The following is a 26,847-nucleotide window of genomic DNA, read 5'->3' as shown; positions in this document are numbered from 1 at the left end:
ATTACTGGTCCATAGCAAAACTGTTTCAAAGGAAAATGAAAACTGAGTATAGGACACAGCAGTGGGTAAAGGAATATCAGGAAGCAGGAATGAGATAAAGCATTCATAAAGAATAAAAGTAAGTTTGTCCAAACTGAAAAATTCTAAATACAATTAAATCTGGAGAGAAGCTACACATGAAAACAACAGCTTTTCTATTACCTTGTGTCTTATCTGCTGGAACACCTTTATAAGTCAAACCAGACAAATTATTGTCATATACTTAACTAAGAATGCTAACAGAGAACATCAAACCAGAAAATATATATTCCTAAGTATCAAAATAGTGATAACATCACGAAGAATCAATACTGTATCTCAAGGTTTAAATGGACTTTCTGAGAAAAATAAGTTGGACAAATTAAACAACTGTTTCTGATCTGAGAATTGTAACTGTTTGTCTTGATACAGGGTTTCAAACTGAAAATTCTAAACAATGCAAATACTTTCAATAAATATTTCAATTTAATTTTAGAATGAGACAGTCTTGGAAAGCTGCCCAGGGAGCTGGTGGAGTCACCATCCCTGGAAGTGTTCAAGAAATGACTGGATGTGGCACTTTGTGCTCATTGTCTAGTTGACAAGGGAGTGTTTGGTCAAAAGTTAAGACTTCACAGTCTTGTAGCTCTTTTCCAACCTTAATGATTCTATGATTCTAAGAAATAAAAAAGGAATTCTGTTCCCAAGGACAAGATACTGATTAAAAAAAGTATCTGTCAAACGGCACTGCTAAAAATTTAATAATTTATTAAGAAGGCAGAGTTAGGTGTACACTCCATTCTCCTCCTTAATGCATCAGCCCCTCTTTTACCACAGTCTGCAAATGTTTTGGAAATAGAATACTTGAGAAAGTTTATAAGGAACTATTGAGAATAAACATGTATAACCAACCTGCATCTCTCCTTTCTCATCAGGTCTGGCTGGTTTTGCAGCCTCAGTAGCAGAATTTTTCAAACTGTCTTTGCTACAGTGTAGGAGCACTTCAACTACATACAACGGGTCCAATTCACCAGAATTTGGCTGTTGAGGGTACAGGAAAAAAAACAGGACTATAACAGCTATTTTCAAATATCAGAGAGAATGGAAGGAAAATAAATGATTTATTCAACATTAACAGTATGAAACGAGCTATGTTTCTTTACAGAGTACCAGCTCAGTGTTGCAGTATATTCTAAAAACTATTGAATTAGTATTGATTGAAAGATTCCTCCCACTGAAAAGCACACTTGAAAAATTACCCCTCTCCATCATCCCCCACCAGTGTAGCCTAAAGTCTGCTTGCAGTTTTAGGTGTTCCTGCCTTTTCTTCTAGATGTAGCTCTTTCAAAGTAAGCCAATGTGTTTTGAAACATTTTTGCATATTTGCATCATGCTAGCAGTGAACTTTGCATTAAAAAATAAAAAAGAAACAATTACAGCACAGGTAACAAATTCAGAATCCCAGATTAGTAACATCAGACTCACTGAAAATTCAATGACCATGGTATAGCACTAAAAATATGTTTATATAGTAAACAATATAAATAAACAAGGATTATAATAATCTGAAAGGGGAGACAGAATTCCAGCATCTCAAATTTTAGTATCAATAACTGTTTACAGACAAAAATTTGATGTCTAGAATCAGGGATGAGATGACAATGTGGACTGTAAACAGCACAACAATATCACTAGCATACTGCTAGCACAATATACTGGAAATAAAATTCCTCACTCAAAAATATTTGGGTTTTTTTATGAATTCCAAAGCAAAGAGTTACTTTGCCGCCTACTATAATGTACAATATATAGCAAGCACCTCTGCTTGATACAAATTATTCCATCTACTGTAATTCTGGATAAAGTGCTATTTGCACTGACAATTTTGTGGAATACTGAAGTGCGAAATTATGATGGAAAAGCATCTACATATAAACTAACAATAAACATAACTGACATGACTCATGCTCTCATAGTGAAATACAGACATAATATAACCCTAAAGGTCAATATTAATTCATACATTCCTCACTAAAAAAAAATGACTTAATTCAGAACTATGATACAGTGCAGAAAAATTTACAACTGAAGAAAAACTAGAGACTGAATTCAAAATAATTCCTAAAAGCAAATCCTAAGAACCGTTCAGCTTACAAGTGGATGAAGGTTTAAAGACATGGCATAATAGTCATATCTTTCCAGTACTAAGTATACTACAACATTAAACAGTAACAGGGAAAGGTATCTATATCTCAGGACAAAAATGCACTGAATAGACCATTAAAATGGGTAAATAACAGCTTCTTCAAGTAATTTCTTTTGCCTCTGCTCGTAGAAACTAGTACTTTCATACCGATTTTAAAAGTTACATAACTTTAGGTCTGTTCCTTCATTTCCAGCACCTGCTGTCATTCTTTCCACACATGCAGAAGGAAAAATTCAACCCAGCTGCTAGAATGACTTGATGAAATAAGTGCTGCTGGAGCCAGAACCATCTCTTGCAACACAGACCATACTTTCAAAGCTAATCTTCAAACACAAAGGTCTGCACAACAGTGAGACAGGCCAGATAGGGAAGGCAAATATATATGTGGATAAAATACAACACAGGTTGAAGAAATGCCTCCAGTGACGCAGAAGTTGTCAATTTTACACAGGAAGCTGGGGTTTGGGGGAAATCTGGTTTACTACTAATGTGGCTCTATGAAATAAGCAATCTAGAAGCAAAGGTTTAAACAACAGCAGTAACAGTCCAGTTTTTCAACTTGAAAAAAGAAAAAAATATGGCTTTCAAAAGGAAGATAGAAAACCAAAGCTTCTATTGCATCACTGCTCTCTGTATTGTCTTCCAAATTTCCCCACATCCATTTATATTGTTTTGCTCTCTTTCTATTTTAATTTCTCAACTTTCAACTCTACAGCAATGTCTCAGAGGACAAGCAATCTCACGTCTCATGCACTAACTTAGGACTCAAGACAGTTCCTCAGTTTAAGATAACCTTCTACATAGAGCCAAATGTCAGTCTCCCTATGTTCTTAAGCCTCGCTCATAGAATCTTTCTCATGAGCAGCTTAGTGTAGCGTAGGAGATGTCTCAGAAACAACCTGGTTTGAAATGTCTGCAGTGCTATGCACAAGCAAGCATTTCCTCCACTGTGGCAGTTTGCATCACAGGAAAAATGCCACAGGGCATTCTGGGAATCGTAGTTCCTGATACATTACTGCACACATTCCGTGGAGTACTTGGATGTGATTGGTTGAAGATCCTATGTTACTATTCAAACTGCATAAGGTGGTGTTGTTCTCAATAAACTTGATTCAGTTGCTTGGAACCACAAGAGATGGGGTCCGTGCCCTCAATGCTGCATGCACAAATACATCAAAACTTAAAAAATGAACGCAGGACATGGGGTTTGTCCCATTTTCTATAGCATTTTTTCTTTGCACTTTTGCTTCAGGAAGGCCGAAGCTTTTTGTAAATTTTGGGGTGAAAGGAAATTTTTTTGCCTTTGAAAACTATAGATAAACAAAATAGTTTTATCTTATTCTCAGAAAAAGCAGTAAGGTATATATTTTGCTAGTGGAGAGAATGTGTATTTTACCTTCACATTTGATTTCTTAGAGAAATTAACAACCACTCCCCATCCATAGTCATCACCTTCATTCTTCACCTGGAAGTATTACAAGATGTTATAATCACATATAATCACATCCTAGCAAGCATAACTTTTTGTATTTCTGATATTTACAACAGCAGTCATTATGAAAAGAGTATTTCTTTCAATGCATTACTGAACGTTTAGCAAAGAAACACAACAAGTCAAAGCTGGTGCTTAGTGTGATGCATGTAATTTTTCAAGATGTTAAACTGGCAGACAAAAATGAATCCTGCAGATTTCACAGATAGGTAAAGATTTGAAATACAAAAAAATTAAAAAAAAAAAAAATCAAATTACCTTTACCAGTCTTCCTGGCTGTAGAAAGGGCAAGCAGTACTTTGGTTTATGAATATACTCTTCAATATCTTTACCCAGTTTTGCAAGCTGCTGACGGATTCTGTAGTATATCACCACATTTTCTTCATTGGGAATTGCAATTTTGTTGTACTGTGCTTCCAAATTATTGACCCCTATAATGAAAAGTAAAATATGATGGAAATTTATAACTTTGCAGACTTAGAAATCAATGTTTCACTTTCAGATCTACATGACTAATATTTTGTGCTCATTTTTGGTACCCATTTTCTATTTACAATAATCCATTCTCTAGAAAGCTAGAAATCTATAAATTTGTCCACTGAATTTATTTATAGAAAATTAAATACTAGCATTATTTTTCTTAAGTAAACAAGCTTGAGAAACTGGAGAAGGCTAGACACCCAATTGTCCAGGAATAACTGATTTAGGTTTGCACAGAAGTCCCACTAAAACTAAGCAATATGATTCATCCTCTCACACTGATAATACCACTAGTAAACATAAACTAAGGACAGATTTTATAAAAGTCTCTTTTTTCTCTCTACCAACTTACTCTCTATGTGTTATTTGAATGCTTCTAAGTGGCCCAGAAATCCCACTTCACTTGGACTTGAGAGAAAGCTCAGGGAAGTGCTCCCTATTTTTAGATGCCACCTTTTTAAAGAAATAAGCCATTCATCCATACTCATGGCATACTTTCCTCTGTGATCTAAAGAGCCAATTCTCTCCTTTTGTGCTTTTAACCGCAGCTGAAGTGGTTACAAAATTCTAATGTATGGTGCCTAAACTGAAACTGTCCAAAAACTATGAAAAATGTTCTTCAGCTCTATTTTTCTATTTAAACAGCAATGTTGGAATGACAGACTAAAGATTTCAGCATGTCAACCAGAATAGGAAGTTTCCAAAGAAATAAATACTATATTTAACTACTAGTGCACCTGCAAACTAACAGAAACTCTGCAAAGGTAATTGAAACCCTCCCTCTGCATGTCTGTCAAAGCTACATGCAACTAGACACTTTCTCTCTTAATATTCAATTAAGAAATAAATTAATGGACTGCTTATTAATCATAGTTACCTGTCATGTTCCTAAAATTCTTCTGGCTTAAGTATTGAAAGAGGCCTTGCTCTCAAACACTGGCTGAGATCTCTGAAAACTGACTTTGGCTCACGGAAACCCACTATTTAAAGATCACGACTCAAAATGTTACTCAGTGCAGTGCAAATGATGTCTCAGTCCTCTCTGAGTTTAGCTTCATATTATAATCAAACATTTCTTTCTTACACTAGTCCAAATGCAGTGTGCTTAAGTTCTTTTTATAGACTGTAATGAGATATTAAAAGGTAGAAGATTTTTCTTCCCTGCATCTCAAATAAGCCACAGAAATTTTCAAGTTGGTTTTCCTTCTTCCAGCCCAGCAGTTTAGCAATGTGACAACCATTCTTGTCTGACTCAGAGAGGAAAGCTCTCTTCATAAACTCACAGTGTATATCAATATAGGTCCTAAGAACAAGAGGAAATTACTCTTACTGAAACTGTAACACAGTAACAAATGATGCAGTAGCAACTCCTGGCAAGGAAGACAAAAACTGCACAGGTATAAACTTCTGTAAGCCTACTGAAGTGTAACCACCTAACCTCACAGTGCACAAATATTTTAGACCTCACGTGAGAACAATATGCAGCAATACTTACTTTCTACTATTTCTGGAATAGTTCTGTAATGTTGGAACTGATAGAAGGATTTTTCTAGCATGTATTCAGGGTTAATTTCCTCTACTCGAAGTAAGTTCAATACCATGTTGTATGTCAGGTGGAAAGCACTGTTTAAAGGATCAGGTGAACCCTAAAAAGATACAAGGACACTGTCCATTTAAAAAAGTACATTCATTGCAGCATAGAAGAACATATCAAATATATTATGATGTGGTGTTTTATATGAGGAGATGCTCTGACGAATTGTACAACTTGTCTTGAATTTAGATTATGTCTCAACAAATCCTACGCAATTTTATTATGTTGAACATGTAAAACTATTTATACTGTATAGATACTTACCATATCTATAATATTATAAATTAGATTTTACTGAAATGTAAATTCCAGGTGAAAAACTTAGATGTTTCCTATGGTTTATAATTTGTATTCCATTATTTTAACTTCAAAGTAGTAGTTACTTAACTATTTTGAACAATCCAGTATTTTAACACTGAAAACATCTTATTTGCAAGTCTTTCAAGACTTACTGATCACATTGATGTCTTGGGAAGACACCTACTTCTTTAACTTATGTCTCATTATAAAAGCAACATAATTTTCAGGTAGCTTGAGTGGGGTTGTGGACTCTCCTATTACAGACATACATAAAACCCATCTGGACCTTGGACACCTTGATCCAGATGCCCTGCTTGAGCTGAGAGCTTGAACAAGATGACCTCTAGAGGTCCCTTTTAACTCAGCCATTCTGAGATTCTGTGAAATTCAATTTTTTTTACAATGTGGTAGGTACAGGTATTTTGATTAACCTAAGAAGAAGGGATGCTGACGAAGCATTGTTGGGAAATATCACATCACTACCTTCTTTACCCACTCTTATTTTCTAAGAACTTCCACTACTGTCCTCTGTCAAAAAGGGGTACTGGACTAAGTAAACGCACCTTTGGCCTGATTCACCATGGCTTTACTATGGCCTTACCCAAGCGGACAACCTTGTTTTCATAAAAGAACAAACATTTAACTGATATGCATTAAAACAACCAGCTGTCAAAGAACACACAACACAGTTAAACAGTGTCCAAGGAAGATCTAGGAGACCCCAGAACTACAGCCTCTCCAAGGAAAGGGCAAGCCTGAGAAACTGTGTCTCACTTAAGTGTCAGCCTCACTTGAGTGTCAGTGTAGAAGGCTATCCTGATATACCAAATAAGCCACTGAAATCAGCTGCCAGAGACCCAACACTTCTGAAGTATGAAACTGCCCAACTGCAGTGCGTAACCTTTCATCCAAATAGCACCAGTATCAAATGGGCCTGACAATTCTTCAGAAAGGATCCAAGGGAAATCCAGGAATTACGAAGCAGAAAATTACAATTTCTGTGCAACAAGAGGAATGGAAAACAGAAGCAACAGGCAGTTGGATAGAATACAGCAGAACAGCAACATAAATAGGCTTTTATAAAAACCAAGTTTGATCCCAAAAATATTTCACAGCTCTTTGAAGGTGTTAACAATTACATGGATTATCATACCTCCTCAATTCCTGAAAAGCTTTTGACAACACACCTCACTACCTCCACCAAAAGAACATAATCAGTAATAAGATAGAAAAATAGCAAGGTCTGCTAAAAATACTACTAGATCCCCGGAGACATAATCCACAGAGCTGCATGATGTCAAATAAAATGACAAGTGAAATCTAATCTGAAAGTAAAATAAAAGATGTGCAACAGTTTGCAATGGTTTTGTATTTCCTGTTCATTTAAGGGTGACATACACACAAAATACAAGAGATTACTAAATAAGCATTGTCATTTCAACAAGGCCAATGAGTAAATTCACTTAGGATTGAACATTTTACATAACTTTAAAATATAACAAGAAAACAAGGATGTTTCAAGACATATTTTTCATGGAACTTTATGACTGCTTAGAGTTCCACATATTCTATCAGACATTTAAGGAGTTTAGAGAGGGTGGATACTAGGAAGCATGCTCCTCTGCACCGTTTTTTAAGCTCAAAAACTGCTTTACTTAAAACGAATAATATCTTCTTGCAACTAATTTATTTGCCTTTCCCTATACAATAAGGTATCTAACAGAGATATTCCCATAATAAAAAAAATAAAAAAAACATAGGCTATTAAAAAAGCCAGCTGATGATGAGTTTATAAATGCAAATGCTGAAATTCAGATCAAGTGCTCTCCCTGATTACGCCAAGTCTATTGGATTTTAAATGATAATACCACAATATACATACTTTTTTTCAATTTTAAATGTACTGTCAGGAATTTATGTCCTGCATCCACTGATGCACTGACATCAGATTTAATGAGACAATTTGAATCTAAGTACTCCTTCACATGTACAAGATTTAAGAATACTGTAATCCCATTTGCTTTAAGTGAAATAGAGCCTTATGACATTACTTTACAAATGCCAGATTCATATTCACTGCATGATTATTTCACCTCAGAAAAAAACCCCAGCTGTTACAGAAAAGCCTTCAGCATATCTTTATACTATGAAAGTAACAACACAATTACATGTAAGACAAGTTAAAGATAAATCATACAGCCTAATGTTGTGTCACAGGGGGGTCGTGCAAAGCCCCTCGTGCTCAGAGGGGTCTCAGATGAGTCTCCCCTTGGGAGGGGGCTGCACCGGGAGGGCCCCTGTGGGAGATCTCATGATAAGCCCCTCGTGCAAGAGAGTCCTGACTGTGTCACAGGGGTCATAGAAAGTTCTCCCCCCACCGGTGCAAAGCCCCCCCCCCGGAATGATTCTGGTGCTTGTGGGGGGGTCTCAGATGAGGTGGTCGCCGGGGGGGAGGAGGGAGTCCTGGCAGGGTCGCACACGAAGCCCCCCTCCCTGCCGGGAGGGTCTCAGATGAGCCACTCTTCAGGGGGACGGTCCGGCACAGAGAGGGTCCAGCTGCCCTGTGAGGCCTAATCAGTTGCCCAGGGCATGGAGCCAAGCTCATTGCCAGGAGATTTAAACTGCTCCAGGGAGCGGGCAGTTCGCAGAGGCAGGGGGAGCAGAAAGGGCACAGCCACCCTCCCAGCTCTCTCTGCTGGGCTGCGAGGTAGGTGTGTGGCTGTGATTTTTGGTGGTTTGTTGTTTTTTTTTTCTTGCTTTTTCCTGCAACTCAACTGGTACCAGCAGTGGTTTCCAAACAAGCAAAAGCCGTTTCTGCTGCTCTCATGGGGAGTGTGGGAGTGTGCTAACCCAGACAGAACCCCCCTGGAAGGACGCAGCTGTTCAGGTCATTGACTGCGCAGTGTCTGAGCCTGGCGTCAGTACCAGAGGACAGTGTGAGAGATGCCTGCAACGATGTGAGCAGAGGAATGATTTGCTGTGCAGAGCTCAAGGAAGACTGGAGAGGCCAGTATTAGGGAAAGGGAAATAGTCTGGTGGTGTCATACCCTTTTGACCCCAAAAGAAGGGTCCATCAGGCGGATGGAGCAAACCACGTAGAAAGGGGAGAATGGAAACAGGTCCCTGATCAGAGAGGTAAAGGAATCCCCTCCTGACCCCCATCAGCTCTCACGGTGCCCTTAAAGAACAGGTATGAGGCCCTGGACCCAGAGAGTCAGGCAGAGGGCAGTCAAGAAGAGGATCTGTCTGGAGGGTCTCCCGGTTGCACCCCATCTACCTGACAGATTACAACCACAGCTATAAAGAAAAAAAGAAGGGTAGTTGTAGTTGGTGACTCCCTTCTGAGGGGAACTAAAGGTCCTATATGCCAACTGGACCCATCCCACAGGGAAGTCTGCTGCCTTCCCGGAGTCCGGGTGAGGGATATTAGTAGGAGACTCCCTGAGCTAGTCCGGCCCTCTGATTATTATCCACTGCTGGTGGTCCAGGCTGGCAGTGATGACATTAGTGAAAGAGGCACCAGGCTAATTAAAAAGGACTTCAAGGAGCTGGGTTGATTAGTTAATGGGACAGGAACACAGGTGGTGTTCTCCTCAGTTCCTACAGTAGCAAGGATGAATGAGGAGAGGAGTAGGAAAACCCGTCTTACCAATAGGTGGCTAAAGCATTGGTGCCACTGGCAGAATTTTGGGGTTTTTGACCATGGAGCAAATTCTATGGTACCTAGCCTGCTAGAGTCAGATGCGCTTCATCTATCTAGCAAGGGCAAAAGGTCTCTAGCCCGTAAGTTGTTGGGGCTGATCAGGAGGGCTTTAAACTAGGTTTGGAGGGGAAAGAGACTGAAACCAAGCTCGCCAGAGATGAGCCTAAGTGTGGAAAGCCAGAGTTAGAAGTGCAATCAGCAGCCCAGCTGAAGTGCATGTACACCAATGCACACAGCATGGGTAACAAACAAGAGGAGCTGGAAGCCATCGTGCAGCAGGAAAGCTATGATGTAGTCGCCATCACAGAAATGTGGTGGGATGACTCGCATGACTGGAGTGCTGCCACGGGTGGCTACAGGCTCTTCAGAAGGGACAGGCAAGGTAGGAGAGGTGGAGGGGTGGCTCTATATGTTAGAGAGTCTCTTGACTGTAGAACTTGAAGTCAGTAATGATAAGGTTGAGTGCCTGTGGATCAGAATCAGGGGAAGGCCAACAAGGCTGACATCCTGGTGGGAGTCTGTTACAGACCACCAATCAGGACGATGAGGGTGATGAATTATTCTACAAGCAGCTGGCAGATGTCTCGAAATCACCAGCCCTTGTTCTTGTGGGTGACTTTAACCTGCTGGATGTCTGCTAGAAACTCAACAGCAGAGAAGAGGCAGTCTAGGAGAATCCTAGAGTCTATAATTTCCAGCTCCAGCTGGTAAATGAGCCTACCAGGGGTGGGGCCCCGCTAGACCTGCTGTTCACAGAGAGGGGCTGGTGGGAGATGTGGTGATCAGAGGCTGTCTGGGGCACAGTGACCATGAAATAATGCAGTTTTCAATACTCAGGGATGCAAAGAGGGCCATGAATAAAACTGCTACCCTGGATTTCTGGAGGGCACATTTTGGCCTATTCAGAAGACTGGTTCAGAGGGTACCTGGGGAAACAGCCCTTGAAAACAAAGGGGTCCAGGAGGGATGGACATGCTTCAAGAAGCAAGTCCTAAACACACAGGAGTAACCTGTCCCAGTGTGCCAAAAGGCGAGCCAGCAGGGAAGATGGCCAGCCTGACTGAACAGGGAGATTTTGAAGGAAATTAGGGGGAAAAAGAGAGCCTACTGATTATGGAAAAAAGGGCTGGCTACTCAGGAAGAGTTCAGGAATATAGTTAGGTCAATGTAGAAAGAAAATCAGAGAGACAAAGGCACATTTTGAACTCAGTCTAGCCACTTCTGTTAGGGATAACAAGAAGTGCTTCTACAAATACATCAATAGCAAAAGGAGGGGCGAGGAAAAGCTCCATACTTTGTTGGACATGGGGGGGAACATAGTCACGAAAGATGAGGAAAAGGCTGAGGTACTTAACACCTTTGCCTCAGTTTTCAACAGTAAGAGAGGCTGTCCTCAGGACAACTGGCCTCTGGAGCTGGTAGACAGAGATGATAAGCTGAATTAGCCCCCCTGTAAACCAGGAGGAAACAGTTAGCAACCTGCTGAGCCACCTGGATCCTCAAAAGTCTATGGGACCAGATGGGATCCACCCAAGGGTGATGAGGGAGCTGGTGGAAGAGCTCACCAAGCCACCCTCCATCATTTACCAACAGTCCTGGCTCACTGGGGAGGTCCCAAATGATTGGAAGTTGGCTAATGTCATGTTGATCCACAAAAAGGGCTGCACGGAGGACCTGGGAAACTACAGGCCTGTCAGCCTGACCTCAGTGCCTGGCAAGGTGATGGAGCAGATCATCCTAAGTGCAACCACACAGCATGTACAGGATGGACAAGGGATCAGACCCAGCCAGCACGGGTTTAGGAAGGGCAGGTCCTGTCTGACCAACCTGAACTCCTTTTATGAGCAGGTGACCCGCCTGGTGGATGAGGGGAAGGCTGTGGATGTGGTCTATCTGGACTTCAGCAAAGCCTTTGACACTGTCTCCCCCAGCATACTCCTGGAAAAGCTGTCAGCCCACAGCCTGGACAGGGGCACTCTGTGCTGGGTTAGGAACTGGCTGGAGGACCGGGCCCAGAGAGTGCTGGTGAACGGGGCTGCATCCAGTTGGCAGCCGGTCACTAGTGGTGTCCCCCAGGGATCAGTGTTGGGCCCAGTTCTGTTTAATATATTTACTGAAGATCTGGATGAGGGGATCAAGTGTACCATTAGCAAATTTGCAGATAACACCAGGTTGGAGGGGAGTGCTGATCTGTTGGAAGGCAGGAGGGCTCTTCAGAGGGACCTGGACAGGCGGGAGAGATGGTTTGATTCCAGTGGGATGAGGTTCAACAAGGCCAAGTACCGGGTCCTGCACTTTGGCCACAACAACCCCATGCAGTGCTACAGGCTGGGCACAGAGTGGCTGGAGAGCAGCCAGGCAGAGAGGGAGCTGGGAGTTTGGATTGACAGGAAGCTGAACATGAGCCAGCAGTGTGCCCAGGTGGCCAAGAAGGCCAGTGGCATCCTGGCCTGTGTCAAGAACAGTGTGGCCAGCAGGACCAGGGAAGTGATTCTTGCCCTGTACTCAGTGCTGGTGAGGCCACCCCTGGAGTACTGTGTCCAGTTCTGGGCCCCTCAGTTCAGGAAGGATATTGAGGTGCTGGAACAGGTCCAGAGAAGAGCAACAAGGCCAGTGAAGGGACTGGAACACAAGTCCTGTGAGGAGAGGCTGAGGGAGCTGGAGTTGTTCAGCCTGGAGAAGAGGAGGCTCAGGGGAGACCTCATCACTCTGTACAACTCCCTGAAAGGAGGTTGTAGCCAGGTATGTGTCAGTCTCTTCTCCCAGGCAGCTATTAGTAGAACAAGAGGGCATGGCCTTAAGCTGTGCCAAGGGAGGTTTAGGTTGGGTATTAGGAAGAAATTTTTTACAGAGAGAGGAATCAGACACTGGAATGGGCTGCCCAGGGAAGTGGTGGATTCTCCGTTCCTGGAGGTTTTTAAGATGAGACTGGATGTGGCACTTAGTGCCATGGTCTAGTAACCACGGTGGTGTTGGATCAAGGGTTGGACTTGATGATCTCGGAGGTCTTTTCCAATTAGGTTGATTCTATGATTCTGTGTTTTGCTTTCCCCAGCCACATACTCATTTGGTCATTATAGCTTAAATCTGTGAGTGAATCATAAATACAAACATAGGTTTTCACCTCAAGTGATGTATCTCAGAGCAGAAATACCTCTTAAATTAGATCACGAAATGTGTGTGTAAAGTAAGTCAGTTCTGAAATTACACAAATGGGTTTCTACTAACAGAAATGTGTCACTACTTAAAATATCAACAGCTGAGCTGGAGTGTTCAGAGGAAAGTTCAAGTTTCTAGAGATGCTTCTGATCTGATACATCAAATAAAGATGACAGAACTTCTTTTGCTGATGTTAACCAAATATAACACAACTTTTTCTTTAGACCCAATGAAAGCAAAACTTTGCTGTGTGCTTGCAAAGTTAAAAACTATCTGAAAGAATAGAATCATGTCGCACCCTCGCTTAAATGCAATCATAAAGTGAGAAAACAATGAACTTCATACATCTATGATATAATAAATGCACAGAACATGCCAAGAAAGACCAAACAATTCCTGCAGATTTACTTTAAAGGCTTTTTTAAAATTACCAGAGTTCAACTGCAAAGAAGGAGTGATTTAAAACCTGAAAAACCTAGTTATTTCAGGGATTATATAAAGCAGACTTACTTGAAAGGTGATATTTGAGCCAGTTGCGGATGTGGCAATTTTTATTTTAAACACTTGATCAGCATTTTACAATTTGAAAATAAGATCATTCTATTAAGACAAAGCAGTTAAAATACAAATTCTGTTTTGGCACAAATGGCGAATTTTTCCCGTTCCTTCATCTCATAAACACATCTTTGTCCAAGTTTCAGAAATTCCTGTTTTCTCAGTATTCTCTAAGCAATACATTTGAAATCAGGAGTTCTGAGAAGCTTATTTTTTCTGAAAACTGGAACTGTTACTTCTTCAAATTAAATGAAACTATACTAGCTTTAGTGTGTTACACTGTCAGCAAAGCCAGTGAATTCTGCAGGGTGCATTACTCTACACTGACTACCCCAGGTTATCAACAGACTCATATCTAACAGGGAGCAATCACCTGGATGCCCTTTCTTCATTTACCTAGCAGCAAGATACAGATTTTGCACCTGCTTTAGGAAACCTTATAGCAAAATACAGTTGTTCTTTTATACTAAGTACACTCCAAACATGAGTAGACCATCAGCCTTTTACGGCAAATAATAAAAACTGCCACGATTATTGAGGAGTCAATTACTGCTTACCTAAAGACACTCGTCAGATACATATTGTGGAGGGATGCAAAGAACAGGAGGGGAAGGAAGATGGGATATATTACTGAAAAGAAAATGGAAAAAGGTGGGCCTTTCCTTCCAAACTTGCTCTCAAAGAGCCTACACACTGTCAAGTGTTCAACTATCCTGAATTTTGCTTGTTGCCAAGATATAATAAGATGCAAATCAATTTTAATTTACATTTTCTCCATTTTCTCCTCTTGCAATGCCTTTCTCTGCTCAACCCCTGTGCCACCAGATTACTTCCAATTACTTTAGATCCCAGACCAATTACTTTTCTTTCTTATTAAAAATACTGTGAAGCACTTAGTTCACCCTCTGCCCTAGATCCTCCCATCACAATACATCAACCTTGCCTTCAACGAGCCAGGGTACACCATCATCTGTCTCAGTATCTCTCAGTCTCTGAGGAAGCCTCTCCCTCGACTCCACAGAAAAAGCTTCATATCAGAGAAAGGAAGGAACACCAGAAGATCAGGCAAAAGCCTAACTAATCAGAGGTGCAAAAAAAGTTGCTGAGAAAGACTGCCTTGAACAGGCATCAAGAATTCACTTTCAAACACCCACTGTATCTATGACTTTGTTGCTGTTGGAGAATTACTGTCCCAGTTCTCCAGAGCCTCCTTTCTGCAAAGTAATTGTCCTTCTCATCTCTTCAAAGAGGCCAGTCCCTCCCACCCCAAATCTTCAACAAGACAGTTGCAACAGATTTTTTTTCTGAATATTTTTTAAAAACCAGAATGATTTTGCAAGCTTTTCTATCCCTCTGGATAAGAACTGCCTGGACACATGAGAACCACTGCATATATCAACTAAAAGTTCTCAGAAATCAATTAACTACTTTGTGTGCTGGCAACCACTTTGCTTCTTGAGAAATTGTAAGCCAACTTATCAGGAGCACCCTTTCAAGCTTTCCAAGATTTGGGTTGCAAAAGAATGACTGGATTAAGCTGATAATGTTAGAAATCAAGAACATGACCATAAACAATTCACTACAGAAATAATATAGTAAAGAACTTAAAAAATTAGAAGTCAAGAATTAAAAATCTGAAAACTACAGTTGCTACACAGTGCTCCCTGTTTAACTGCCAACAATTTCAGAGTGGACACTCTTCTTAACACAGCCTATCCAACAGGGCATTCAGCATTTACTACTGTTTCTTGTCCACATAAACTAGAAAGATATGAAGATTGGGAGAAGGAAGATTAGTGTCTGGGATTAATATTCACAGTATTTTTTCTTTTTTTGACTGCTGTTAAGACTTGGAAGCTTTGTCTAACCAGAAGGCTGTCATTGCTGCATTATGGCATGTAGTGTTGAGCAAGACGTGCATTTGGTAAGGGTTACTCCCTGTGTTCTCTCTTACACTGGGAGAATAATATTTACATTTTCAATATTATTCCCATGAAGAGACAGGAACAAATTTTCAACATAACCTTCTTGCTCTCCAGCCTGTCACAGGAACAGCAGATGGCAAATACTATCTGAAATTAACTCATAGGGACCTTATGAGCTAACAAAGAGGAAAGAAGAAACTTGCAAAGCAAGTAAAGTATCTTTCATATTGACAAAATCAGATAAAACACAGGACATATTTTACACCATTCTGGTCCAGTGAGAGTTTCATTTCCTTATCAGTATTTCCAGAAATAAACTGAATCAGTGAGTTTCCAGAAAGTGAAAAATAAACCGCTTTACAAAAAGAGCAAAGAACAGAACACGTTTTTCCCTCATAACAGAAGATAAGTACACTTAAATCTAACAGTCATAATTATGAATTTCTATTAAAAACCTCATTAAAGAAAAAACGCAAGTGACTGCTTGATACATCTGTAAGACACAGAGATAACTCCTGTGAAATAATACACTATTTTCCATATACCAGTGGTACAGTAACTACATGAAAAATCTGCACTCCCTCAGAAATATAAAAAAATCCTCCTTAGTTATAATGATAGTATGATTACCCTGAGCATGACTGAAAAACCAATAAAAAACTCTTTTAACAGACAACGGTAATCAGCTATTTTAAGCACACCTTTGTTACCAATCAGGTTCACTGCTTTGCCCCCAACAGTTTCACCAACATAAACAGAAGCCACTGTGGGTGGCAAAAGGCTGCTTCAGCAGGCTTTGCAGGTGAAAATACCTCAGGCTGGGGTTCCACAAATGCTCCAGTTGTAACAAGAGACTTAGAAAAATTGTTTCTCTCATGTGCAATTACCATCATCTGAAGTTAGTTCTGAATGACGGAACTTTTCAGTCATTTACCCTCTCTAATAGACTAGGTCCTACCACTGTAACCATCCTTAGTTTTACTTCAGGTTGATAACTCCAGGTTCTGTTCTTCCTGTTTTTCGAAAAAGCAAATGGGATCTCTGCATGCAGAAGCTAGCTGAGATCCTCAACAGATTTGCCACTACAGGTATCAGGTCAGTGATGTGACAATTTCATGTTTTAACTTCTATAAAAGGTTAATATAAAAATAAATTTTAAAAAGTATCTTTGTCTTCTGTTAATCTCAAACTTATCCTTTTTAAGAAAAAGAAGCTAAAGAAAAAAAAAATCTAGCTTAGTCAACCAAAATGCATTCACATTTGTAGTGATGAGTTTACCAAAGTAAAAGAAAATTTACCAAAAATCTGTTAGTTGGAGAAAAACTACTTTCCACAGGCTGAACTAATAAAACTTGAAGTAAATTGCAGTATTAACAAGCAGCAACAACAATTAATAAATAAAACCAGTTAGCTTGGTCCTACAGGCTTTTGAAAATCCTGAGGTGAAGTTCAAGAGCGACGAACCATTTTACACACCGCCTGATGCACCCCATCTTCCCACATTTTGGTTGCAAACATCAGCAAGAACAGCAATTTGCTGTTCTTTTCTATCTGCTGGCTTGCATAATTATCTACAAAACCTGTGACCCTGTTTACAAAAGCATTTGAATATCCATTTCCCTTATCTCTGTGATTTCATACTAAAATCTTGTTGACTTCAAGCAGATTTTAAGTTAAGGTTAAAAGTCAAGTACCTTCCTGAACCAAAGCCTGGAAAATTTCTGCAGTGCAAACTTCACAAGAACAAGAAAAGTTTGGCAGTTTACAATAAAATCAAATATTAAACATTAAAATTGTTTTTATCTAAATACTTTTTATAAAGTATCCAAAATATTTGTTTCATTATGATTCTCATCTATGTCACAACTTTAGAAGTACATTTTACTGTCCTTGAACCATCACTGACAATCTATTACTTCACATTTTTCAGTAGTTTTCCCAACAAGTATATTAGTGCCAACCTCCAGCTGAAGTCTCTTTCTCTCCCCAGAATAGGATTTGGTAGATTTCTAAAATCCTGAAACTTTTCATTTTTTTCCTATTGGAGCAAGTTCTAAATCACACCAAAGCACAACAGTGTAATTAAGATGGCACATAAAGCTGATGTTTGCAGAGGGACTGAATGCTGATGGCAGACAGGACAGTCTCTGTAGAAGCCTTCACCTGTTGTCTTATGCATAGTCACAAAGAACAAGATTAAATGGAAAGCTGTTACTTACTAATCACTCACAAGTTATGGGAAATGAACTGAAATACTAGTTTGCGCTTCTCTAGGGACATCTTTAAAGCATTTAGGGAAAAGTAAGTGGAAAATCTCTACACAGTACAGTTTTAAAAGGGGTGGAGAATCAGCAGTACTAAAGATTCTATGAAGTCTTTATCATAAAAGTGAAGTAATAAGCTATGCTTATGCAAGAATACTAACTTTCAGCAATCTTATCAGATAGTTCCCATTCCAGACACTTCCTCTTCTAGAATCTGAAGCTTGTCATCATCTCCTCAGCATTTCCAATCTTACATTTATTGCTGATCATCATAAATTGACCTTTATGTAAACACTGCTTTTCATACTAAATAGAATTTTCCTTATTCTTGAGAGTCTGAAAGGAACAGCTGTATGGAATAAAGTGAATGATGATTTGCCTTTTAAAAATTAAGCAACTTGCCAACAACTGCACAATGGTTATATGGAGTAGCTGTGCAAACAGGTAAAAAGTTAAAAAGACAACTATTGAACTGTCTGAATTGCTATCCTGCTCATTTGCCTGACACAATAAAACAAGTTAAGAGTAAAAATAAAATACAAACAGACCAGCCAGATTTCTAATAGCAGCATACAGGCCAAATAAGCACGGTGCAGCCAGATCTATAAAATGAACGCCCAGCCAAGGAGCCAGATCTACCTAGTCAAGTATCTTCTACTGCTTGGCATCAAGAGCACTTCATATTCCACCTACAAATGACAAGAAAGCGTAATAATGTGTACCTTATCTCGCTAGATGAACGTATTCCTGAATATAGCCAGCAGGACTAGGGCAGTATCATATCCCTGTACTCAGCATTGATGAGGCCACACCTTGAGTGCTGCATTCAGTTCTGGGCCACTCACTTTAAAAAGGGCTTTGAGGTGCTGGAGCCTGTCCAGAGAAGGGCAACAAGGCTCATGAAGGGTCTAGAGAACATGTCTTATGAGGAACAGCTGAGGGAGCTGGGTTTGTTTAGTACAGAGAAGAGGAGGCTCAAGGGGACCTCATCAATAAGACTGCCTGAAAGGAGGCGGTAGTGGGTGGGGGCTGGTCTGTTCTGCCAGGCCTACAGTGAGAGGACAAGAGAAAATGGCCTTAAAATGAGACAGGGGAGATTCAGATTAGATAAGTCTTAAAGGATTCTATGATAGTATGTTTTCTTTCCATATTTTTCAGTCCATCTACCTTCTCCTGTGATGGAGTAAGTAGATTCCAAGCACTGACAGACTCAAATTCAAAGCTCAAAAACCTACTGGTATAGCACACTTTCTTTCAGCATAAAATCATTCATTTTCATAACACAATTAGCTTAAGATTTTTGTTTTTTAGAGACATAACAGATTAGCACTGCTGAGTAACTAACTCTACTCTCGTTGGAGGGATAAATCCTTGTAACATGGCCAAATTCTAGCTATAGCGATGCTGCTCTGGTTTCAAAGGCTATCTAGCATCAAGGAGAAGTTCTATTTCCTACCTAAACTTCCTACCCAAACTAACACAATATAGTTTAAAGATTTTAGGTATGGAAACAAAAATAAAATTTCCACCAAAACATTTCTTATTGTTACGCAAATGTCAAATTATAATTTACCATCTTCAGAAAGCTGCCCCAACAGTACTGTAAGCATTTAGGTTTACAGATTTCTGCAAGTCACTAGTTTACTAAATATTAAGTGGTCAAATAAATGCTAAGGATAAACAAAAAAACCTAGTTACACTGTAGAAGACTAACACACATTACTGAATTTAAGAAATATTTACAAATATCTCTTGTAAGAACTCCATCTAAGAATGGAGAGCTGAATTTAAGCTAGAAGTACTGTATACAATGTCGCAATGGACAGTGCCACAGCCAGAGAGCACAGCTGGAGCAGCATTGCTGGTACCAACACACTCAAGGCTCTCACTTCGCCAACTGCAGTGTGAGGCAGCTGACAACATGATTCCTAGATATTTTGCTCTGGTCTTCAGGAAATGATTTGGATCAGACACACATTAGAGTTGAAGAGCTATGACAAAAATGTTCTATGTAAATTTTCTATCGTTCTCAATATGGCTAATTTATTTCTTCTGGAGTTTTTCGTATAAATCTTTAGCTTATCCTGGAGCAAAGCAAAATACTTCCACAAGACAGGATCATGACCTTAAGACAGATAAATACTGTCACGGTAATTAAAACCTAATTGAGTAATTCTTAATGATAACTACAAATTGTAAATATAGAAAAAATGTTAGTTTGTATAGATTTTCTTAGCCTGTTTTGACATGAAATTTCTTCTAGATGCTCAGTGACAGCCATTTTGCTTATTTATTGTATCTACCTCATTTTTGCATGACTTTGTCTATCACACTGAGTCCACCAACAAAGTTTTATTTCATCAGAGAACCAAGAATTTAATAATTCTTGTGAAATCTCAGCAAACCTTTCCTAGTTCAGCAAAACCCTTGAACTGACTGCATTCAGCAAGAAAAAGAATACTTCAGTAGTAGCGCTATCATTAGAAAAGAGGATGTAATTCTACTTCTCCTGCCTGATAGCCCTCTTATACAAAGAAGGATGATATTACTTTTATACAAAGAATATTAGTCTTCTAATTTTGTTTCACAATAGAAATTTCTCCTCTAATGAGAATTTACAGAAAGCTTCTTTTAGGAGTTGTCATCTTCTACATGCATGATCTATATACTTTTTGTTTTAGGTGTATAATTTTGCATGTTACATTACTCAAATGAGCATAACCTTATTGGGAGAATAGAAACAAAATAATCTCTCTCCTACCTTCAAAAGCTGTTTGCCAATTGTTGGACTCATTTTTTCATCCACCATAAGAATTACTATTCCTCTGTCATCCATACCTCGGCGTCCAGCACGACCTGACATTTGAATGTATTCACCTGAGGATATCTAGGATAAAATGAGAAAAAGAAATTAACAAACGCTAGAAAAATAGGAAGAACACATAAAGTGCTAATTACAATTACATAGTCTTAGTCTGAACCAATGTCTGCTGCTAACCTTGTTAGTTTGTTCCATGAACTTTTGATGTATCTATTAAATAATCTCATGGATAATCTGAGGAACCTTGTCTTCAGGAATCTGTATCCCAATTATAAATGGATTAGAGAACAGAGATTTCTGAAAGAAAAAATATTTTCTACTACATTGAAGTTGTGTTGGTTTAAAGGTAAACCGGCAAGGGAAATGAACCCAACTCAAAAGAGAGATTATAAATCAGAATAACAATTTAATAAAATAATACAATAAGTACGATTATACAGACAAACAATTGGGTTTAACCCACAAAACCCAAATGTATAACTCAGCACCCTGGGTAAGTATGACCTGGAGGGCCCTTCAAGAGGATCAGACGTATCATCATTCCTGTACGTCTGGAGTCTTGCCCACGAGAGACTGGAGCAGCATTTATCCTTGAAGAGTTCCTTGTGGTACTTGTTCCTCTTTTCAGTTCACGTACCTGGGCTCCTAAGGAAGAGGTGAGTTTCCCATCCCACTTCCTCATATCTTCTCCGTGCTCACAGAGATAAAACCATAGATTGCCACGTGGAGTGTACCCTGTCTCCTTAGCTGGGGGACGCTGGCTCCTGATAGCAGAAACCCTTGTTTGTCCTGGTGAGATATGGAAGATCCCTTCCTTAATTTCCTCTCTTAGCTTCTGGTGGCCCTCTTCAATCTTCTCTTCCAGGCTTCGGACATGTTCAGCCAGTTTGGTTTCCACAGATGAGACGTGGGCTCGCAGTGGGGCGGTGACAGTGTCTTCATAAATCCTGAGTTTACTGACCAACGCGCCCACCTTGTCCTCTCCCTCCCTCCACTGCAGTGTTGCTAAGTAGCGGGAATACATTTCTGGCCTGAGTCGTGCAAACTTTAACCACATCTGGGATGTGCACTGTACACCATCTGGACTTTTAGGGAATCTTTCGTCCTCTGAAAAGATTATCTCCAATACAGCTAATTCTCTTAAACACCGGATACCTTGTTCCATCGTGTTCCACTGTCCTTGCTGTACGTGGAGGTCCTCCTTACAAAGGTATCTCTCCCTCACACTGGACAACAGTCGCCGCCAGAGGCTGAGAGTTTCCTGCCTCTTTCCAATCCCCTGATCAATGACTACATCTCGAGACAGGGATCCCAGTTGTCTTGCTTCACTCCCATCTAGAATTGTATCGTTAGCTGCGGCATCCCAGATTCGGAGCAGCCAGGTCAGAATGGACTCATTCGCCTGTCGTGTGAACTCTCTCCGGAGCTCACGTAGCTCACCCAGGGACAGGGACCGAGTGATTATTTCTGGCTCTGTCTCCTCCAGTGGATGTGAAGGTCCTGCCTCTTCATCATCATTTGCTATACGGACTGATTTAGTCTTTGATTTCCTTTTCTGGACAGGGGCGACTGCTATTGGTTTGGGTTGTTCTTCTGGCTCCTCAATGGTTTATGTGGACACGGTGCCGGTTGATTCATTTCTTTCTCCCTCTGACTCAGCTGTGGTTTGGGTGGACATGGTGCCTGTGGATTTGCTCCTTCTCTCCTCCCCCTGACAGTGCTGTACCATGTCAAGTAGTGTCCAGTAGGCAGTGGGCAGAGCCCAGCAGGTTGCTCTGAGCTGGCCATCTCTGGAGCTGCCAGAGCATTTTTCCTTCACCAGTCTTATCATGCTAACAGGATCCTGCAGTTGTTCAGGGGTGAATTTCCAGATCATTGGAGGAGAAAACTTCTCCAAATACTGGCTGATGTCCTCCCACTTCCCATGCCACTCAACATTATCCACTCCCAGAGCAGGCGTCCAAACAACCTCCCTAGAAGGCCCTGTTCTGACCCTAAACATGGTGTAGACAGTACAGAGAAGACAAAGCAACACTAACAATAACATTATGCTGTCTTTAACATCAAAAGGGAACTCAATATTTTCAAAGACTGTTGTAGCAGGTCTGAAGGGGAAGAAGGAGGTGAAAGGCTGGAAAAAACCATTCCCTCCTGTTCCCCCAAAGGGTTGGGTGCGATTTTTAATGAGGCCACAGAGGTTGCAACCCAAACCAGGACAGGTAAACAGGACTGAATACACATTTACAATGAAACTCATTGCTTCTGATGTTATGATGACATAAACATAGTATACTAATAAAGCAATTTGGATCCCTCTCCCTGGTCTTAAAGAGAGCATCAAACCAGGTAAACAGTTCCTCATCTGTGGAAATATGAACAGGCTCAGATACAACATCCACGTGAATACATCAAACAACATGGTGATCAGGGAGTTTCTATATCCAAATAGACAAATGCTTAAAATGAAATTGTGATTCTGACTTCTCTCTCTGCCCCCATTGGGCGCCAAAAATGTGCTGGTTTAAAGGTAAACCAGCAGGGGAAATGAACCCAACTCAAAAGAGAGATTATAAATCAGAATAACAATTTAATAAAATAATACAGTAAGTACGATTATACAGACAAACAATTGGTTTTAATCCACAAAACCCAAATGTATAACCCAGCACCCTGGGGCATGAACAGAGTGGTGTTCATTGGGCCCCCTGAATCCAAAGGAAAAGGAGAGGGGAAAACCTGTTGGTGAGAGTGCTCTTGCAGTCTGGTCAAGGGTGGTGATTGCAGTCTGTTCGAGAGTGGTGGTTTCAGTCTGGTTGAAAAGTGGTGGTTGCAGTCCAGTCAAGGATGGTGGTCTGCAGTCTGGTTTAGAGTGGTGATCTGCAGTCTTCCTCTGGATCCCACGAGTGGTTAAAAAAGTTCCAAGACTCCACGATTATATATCCTCCAGTTCAGGCAGGAATGCTCAGTACTTCCCTCAGGGCGGGGAGTTCCACAATGTGTGTGAGGACAAGGAGGCACCCTCCTGTCTCACAGGCCTCTTAACATCCAGTTTATAGCCTGAGGAGTCAGGCTGCTCTGGGCAGAGGGTGTAAATAGTCTATTGATACCAGTTTCTGGGAAATGGCATGGAAGGCTATAGAATACACAGTTTTGGGTTACACCCATACAGTGATGAGCTGGTCCCAGCTGTTCTAACTAGGACAGAAGTGAACATGTCAAGAGTAAATTTAATCCTAATAAGATTTAAATAACGTAATTCAGTTACTCTACAGAACCTGCTTTTCACTTACCCATCGGAAATCTTTCCCATCAAATTTACTGGCACTCGTAAATAGCACAGTCCTGGCTGGCATATTAATTCCCATAGCAAAAGTCTCTGTCGCAAATAAGGCCTAAATAAACAGACTGAAGTTAAGCAAGCAAAAAAAGGTTTTCAAAACAAACATGAAAATATTCAGAGATTGCTACACAAAATCTCTCCAGATTTTAACACATATGAACAGTCAACACAGGCAACACAGGCATATTCAATACTTAAAACCTGGAGAAAACCAGTCCTTCCCTCTTTCCCTTCTTTCTCTAGTAAAACATGAAAACTAGTTAGATGGGACTAATTAGACTCCAAAAATAAACATTAGGGGGTGCAAATTACATTAATCAATAATAATAATTCCAATATTCAATTTTTGCAAGAAGAAAATAGGAATTAGCTACCCAAAAAAACCTCCCACGACTTTCATACAAGGTTACATTTTTCTGAAAGTATGACACTTAGGACATCCAACAAACAGGTTAGTGAATGTCCAGCGACATCTTTAGGAACAAAATTTAACATAAAATAGTTGAAGAAGATGTTCCAAACTAGATTATTTTAAGTTCAAATACTTTCAAATAAAATCTGAAACACTTAAAACTACAAGCTGCAACTGTACATTATAATACTAATGTACATCCTGAGCTAAGACATACTTTTGGATTTTCAGTATTACCAACTATGTATTCACAACAGAGAACAAACTAAATAAGGACATAAAAAATACCTTTATCAGGCCCTCAGAGAAAAGAATTTCTATGGTTTCTTTTAAGATAGGGAGCAAACCACCATGATGAATACCAATTCCTCGTTTCAGAAGAGGAAGTACATGCTCGACCTGGGAAGAAATGTACAAAGACCAGTAAACAAATTTTAGTATTTGTTACGAAAAAATAAAACTTGCATGGAAAATCTCACCACTGCTGTTAGTGTTGATGACATTCACTATTTCCCAGTTTAAAATACAATAAATATTCCTTCAATATTACATTCCAGTTAGAACTAGGAATAATCTGAAGGTTAAAGTCAGAGGCCAATCCTTTTAGCAGACCAGTCTCAAACTGGGTTAGGCACTGTAAAGGTATGATCTAATTTACACATGCAGTTAGTATTTAAATTTGCTTCTATTAAAAAAAAAAAGCCTAATTTAAAATAATTTTTGAAATAGTGATTCTGGTATGTATGAGATTTTTTTTTTTTCAAATTTAGTTGCCATAATTTCACTTATTGGGATGTGCTGTAAAACAGTGAAGTCAGCACCTATGAGAACCAGACAAGGAAATTCAGGCTGCAAATGACTGAGATACACTCTTTAATTCTAAGAACAGTATACTTCAAACAAATACCTAAGTAAACTTAGCTTTCTCTGGTTTTTTTTCCTTTGACAACGAAGATTCTCACTAACAATCTATTAACACTTGGTTTTCACCCCAAACCTAATTCTGACAATACACAGATACTCAAACAGATAACTTGGATACAATGCCACTTTTTAAGCTTACCAAAAAAACAGCACACACCACTTTATATATGGGATTTTTTCCATATTCATAAAACTAATATGTGGAAACCAAACAAAGTAGGCATGGTCAAAAATTAAATGGCTGATTTTTTGCAAGGGGAAACTGCTATACTCACAATAAAGATCATACCATTAAGACACGATGGACACAAATCAACAGAAGAAGGGGTTAGAAAAAAACCGACAGTTTTTGTTACAAAAGTACTGAATCCTGTAATATTCTGCCCACTTAGAAGCTTGTATTTTTCCCCTGTAAGAATGGGAAAATGTCACTAGGCTTAGTCATTGTACAATAAATTAGATTGCAGATGCATCACTGCAACTTTTTGAAAGCTTCAGATGCCAATAACCAAAAATTTCATACTGTACTCTCACTTTAACTATTTCCATACAGTTTAAACTCAGGTCTATCTCTTTATAAGCTCTTACTTTTACTTAAAACCATAATTAGAAAAAATAAAACAAGGGGCAGGAACTCCATTGGTAATTTTGGCATACGTCATTTGCTAGAATCACAACTAGAAGGAATCTTAATCTCCTATTTCATAATGACAAGGAGCAATGAAAGAGATACTATCCAGGGAGATAAGATTATCCAGTTTTAAAATTTCTGTACACTCTACAAAAGATCCACAGCCTCAAAAGTTGCAACAAACAGGAGAACACCAATTCAATCTTATTCAAAAGAACCCTATTCAACTTCCACTGACCTGAGGAAGCTTTTTGTCTTCATCTGACAGACAGTCAATTGCATTATTGAACACTTCTTCAACCATCTTTTTTTCTTCATCTAAGAAAGCAATTAGTAAGTTATTACAAAATGTAGAAGGCAATACTATATGTAAACAAAGTGTTACCACATTCTAATATTTACGGAAGTTTACAATAAAAATACCATGGAAGACTGAAGTCTAAACAAAATCTCCCACATTGGGTCAAACAATCAAGACTTCAATGAGCCTAAAGAAGCCTAACAGTAACCAGCAGCAGATGATCAGGAAAAAGGAAAATAGAACAAACCTGTCAGAATAATCCAAACTTCAGCTACTTCCAAACTTGGGAATTATAGTTTTATGTACTACCAATCTATCTCATGAATCTCCCCACTTTTCTTCCAACCACCAGTCCATGTTTGCATTGACACAGAGGCTCTTCCCTATTAACTATCACAGTTTACACCCTTTATACTCAGTTGTACGAATACAAAGAATATACACTCGAAGGTGTGACTCTGAAGAAAACATATGAAAATGCATCTCTGTACTTATGCATACTTTAAATTTTCTGACAGAAACACCTACACTATTTTGCAACACAACCAAAACATGCGAAGATTGGAGCAAGCAAGCAAGAACCCTGAACAGGGTGTTTCACAAATGTGAAACAATACACTGATTTACAACAAATTCCTTATTTTTGTTACAACTCTTTAGATTTCCGAGAAGCAATGAACTTAAACTTACTTGCCAAGTGTGGCCTTAGTCCAAGATAAAAA

The 26,847-nt window shown here is 39.5% G+C and overlaps 1 protein-coding gene across 1 annotated transcript in view; it reads right to left on the bottom strand.

The window, feature by feature from the left end:
- Positions 1-26,847, bottom strand: part of MTREX (Mtr4 exosome RNA helicase) — a 46,255-nt gene that overhangs the window by 9,035 nt on the left and 10,373 nt on the right. The window contains exons 12-19 of the mRNA XM_032674771.1: positions 26,063-26,142; positions 24,558-24,668; positions 23,808-23,909; positions 20,458-20,583; positions 5,692-5,842; positions 3,975-4,147; positions 3,621-3,689; positions 931-1,059 (exon numbers count right to left, since the gene is read on the bottom strand). Coding sequence (XP_032530662.1) covers positions 931-1,059; positions 3,621-3,689; positions 3,975-4,147; positions 5,692-5,842; positions 20,458-20,583; positions 23,808-23,909; positions 24,558-24,668; positions 26,063-26,142 — 941 coding nt within the window. The remainder of the gene's footprint in view (positions 1-930; positions 1,060-3,620; positions 3,690-3,974; positions 4,148-5,691; positions 5,843-20,457; positions 20,584-23,807; positions 23,910-24,557; positions 24,669-26,062; positions 26,143-26,847) is intronic.

The sequence above is a fragment of the Chiroxiphia lanceolata genome, chromosome Z (assembly GCF_009829145.1).
Source record: "Chiroxiphia lanceolata isolate bChiLan1 chromosome Z, bChiLan1.pri, whole genome shotgun sequence".
Taxonomy (NCBI): Eukaryota; Metazoa; Chordata; class Aves; order Passeriformes; family Pipridae; genus Chiroxiphia; species Chiroxiphia lanceolata.
Note: the sequence above shows the minus strand (reverse complement) of the source record. Positions and strands in the feature narration are given on the sequence as shown.